We start from the raw sequence: 1,930 nt of genomic DNA on the forward strand, positions 1-1,930 counted from the left end.
CTAGCCACTTTCAGAAGAGAACATGTCCTAGGGGGACATTAGTTCCTGGTCAATTCCATTCTAAAGGCTGAACACCGGAGATCTCTTCACCCTCATTCTCGTCGTCAGTTTCGTCATCGTCTCCACTCTCCTCCTCCTTATCGCATGCATCGAGGGGTATGATGACTGGCTCGAGGTTCGACTCTGGGACATCATATTCTCGAAACTTCGCCTCCATTTTTTTCACATGCTCTACACAGTCATGCCAATGGACAGCTCTTACGTTGTCCACTGCTTCCTCAAGAGTCGCTCGGCGTCATTGGGCTTGAATGTGATGTTCTTGGAGGCGACCTCCTGCTTGACTCGTGCCCATATCAACTCTATGGGATTTAGTTCGCAATGGTACGGTGGGAGCATCAACACTGTGTGTCCGGCGTTCGTAGCCATGACGTCAACTTTGTACTTTGTGTAGCGGTCCTTCACCGTTGCCACGATGCTCAGAAGGTCTTTTTTCTACATTGTGGCAGTCCAGTCTAGGTTCTTGGAAGAGAGCCACTGCTGGATCTCGCCCTTCTTTGTTGCAGTTGTGGGAACAGCTTCAGCCTTTCTGCTGTGGTATGGCGCGTTGTCTATAACAATTACGCTGTTAGGATCGATGTGGTCCAGCAGATGAAGAAACCATGCTTCAAACCTGTTCGAGTCCATTTCATCGTGGTAGTCCCCCTTCTTCTTCCCACGGAACACGTCCAAGCAGCCGGACACGAAGCCAGTGTCACTACCTGCGTGGGTGACAATCACTCTTTCACCTTTTCCAGAAGGAACCTATAGCCCGGTCGTCAGTCCAGACATGAAGGCTTGCCTTGCTGACTTTATGGTGCTGTCAGTCCACACCTTGTCAACTGTGAGGCCGGCGTTCAGCCAAGTCTCGTCCTGGAAGTAGATCTTGCGGTTCTGGGCTCTGTGCTTTCTGATTGCCGTCAAATACCGCCGCCTCCACTCGATGATGTCCTCTCTCTCAATCAGGAAGGAGTTGCGATTTCGTTTGTGTTTCTCGAAACCCATGTCATTCAGCAGGCGATACAGGGTAGACCCGGAACAGGACGGCAGCACTTCGTCTTCTTGGAGACGAGCGGCGATTTTCTTCAACGTTGGGATCTCCCCCCGACGGAAGAAATTGTGCAGGCAGCTTCTCACGGCCGTCAAAGTGCACGCCTCGTGATTTAAAATCCTCTTCCTTTTTTCGGCGAATTTCGGGCGCTTCTTTGAAGGAGATTTCACAACTCCGTTGGCACGTTTGAAGCCACGCTTGATCTCGTAGACCGAGCTAACACTGATCCCCGTTGCGGCGGCAGTCAGGTTGATGACTTCCACCACATTTTTTTTCTTGGTACTGCCGCCGCATCCAAGAATAAACGTTGAAAACACACTGCCTTGTCTGGCTCGACAGGACATTTCCACTTGCGTGACGTTTGTAGTACACCCGAGGGGAAACGTCTTCAGGAAGGAGTGCTGACATCACAGACCGATCAGCCAGAGCTGTTGGAGTCGCCATTTTAAAAGGCGAGCAACAGCGGCAGGCCGGCTGGCTACGAACATCGATCCTCAGATCTTGTGAGGCGTTGAATTACGTGAATAGACGCGTATACTAAGGAGATGTATTATTTATCCTACTGAGAATAAAAAATTTATTTAAGCTTAAATAACGCTAGCATCCCAGAGAGCAAACTTTTATCGGAACTACTTCGCAGAACGGAATAACATGTGCGACGGCATGCGACCAATAAGCATGCGACGAGAGGGACACACCCACTTTTTTCTTAAGGTGAAAACGGGTATAGAATTGTTTTTTCGAGTACGTATTTCTTTTCTTTTGCTGCTCGGAGTGGGGAGGCGCGTGAAGAGCTCGAAGAAGTATGCTCGCTGGTCTCCAGGGCGAAGTATCCAAGTGGTG

The 1,930-nt window shown here is 50.0% G+C and overlaps 1 protein-coding gene across 1 annotated transcript; it reads right to left on the minus strand.

Moving 5' to 3' along the window:
* Positions 1-258: 258 nt before the first annotated feature.
* Positions 259-1,431, minus strand: LOC120850859. Its single transcript, XM_040223529.1, has 3 exons — positions 839-1,431; positions 622-754; positions 259-492 (listed from the first exon to the last, which is right to left on the minus strand). Exons 1-3 carry the CDS (start codon positions 1,429-1,431, stop codon positions 259-261), a joined length of 960 nt encoding a protein of 319 aa, XP_040079463.1.
* Between the last annotated feature and the right edge of the window lie 499 nt (positions 1,432-1,930).

The sequence above is a fragment of the Ixodes scapularis genome, unplaced genomic scaffold (genome assembly GCF_016920785.2).
Source record: "Ixodes scapularis isolate PalLabHiFi unplaced genomic scaffold, ASM1692078v2 PGA_scaffold0__279_contigs__length_252992795, whole genome shotgun sequence".
In the NCBI taxonomy this organism is placed as follows: domain Eukaryota; kingdom Metazoa; phylum Arthropoda; class Arachnida; order Ixodida; family Ixodidae; genus Ixodes; species Ixodes scapularis.

Excerpts from the sequence above, each read along its gene's own strand:
- LOC120850859 (XM_040223529.1), bottom strand. The coding sequence starts at position 1,431 with ATGTCCTGTCGAGCCAGACAAGGCAGTGTGTTTTCAACGTTTATTCTT. Across the intron at positions 755-838 it reads AGCACCATAAAGTCAGCAAG|TGACACTGGCTTCGTGTCCG; the intron begins GCAAGCCTTCAT and ends CCACGCAGGTAG. Across the intron at positions 493-621 it reads ACCACATCGATCCTAACAGC|AAAAAAGACCTTCTGAGCAT; the intron begins GTAATTGTTATA and ends GCCACAATGTAG.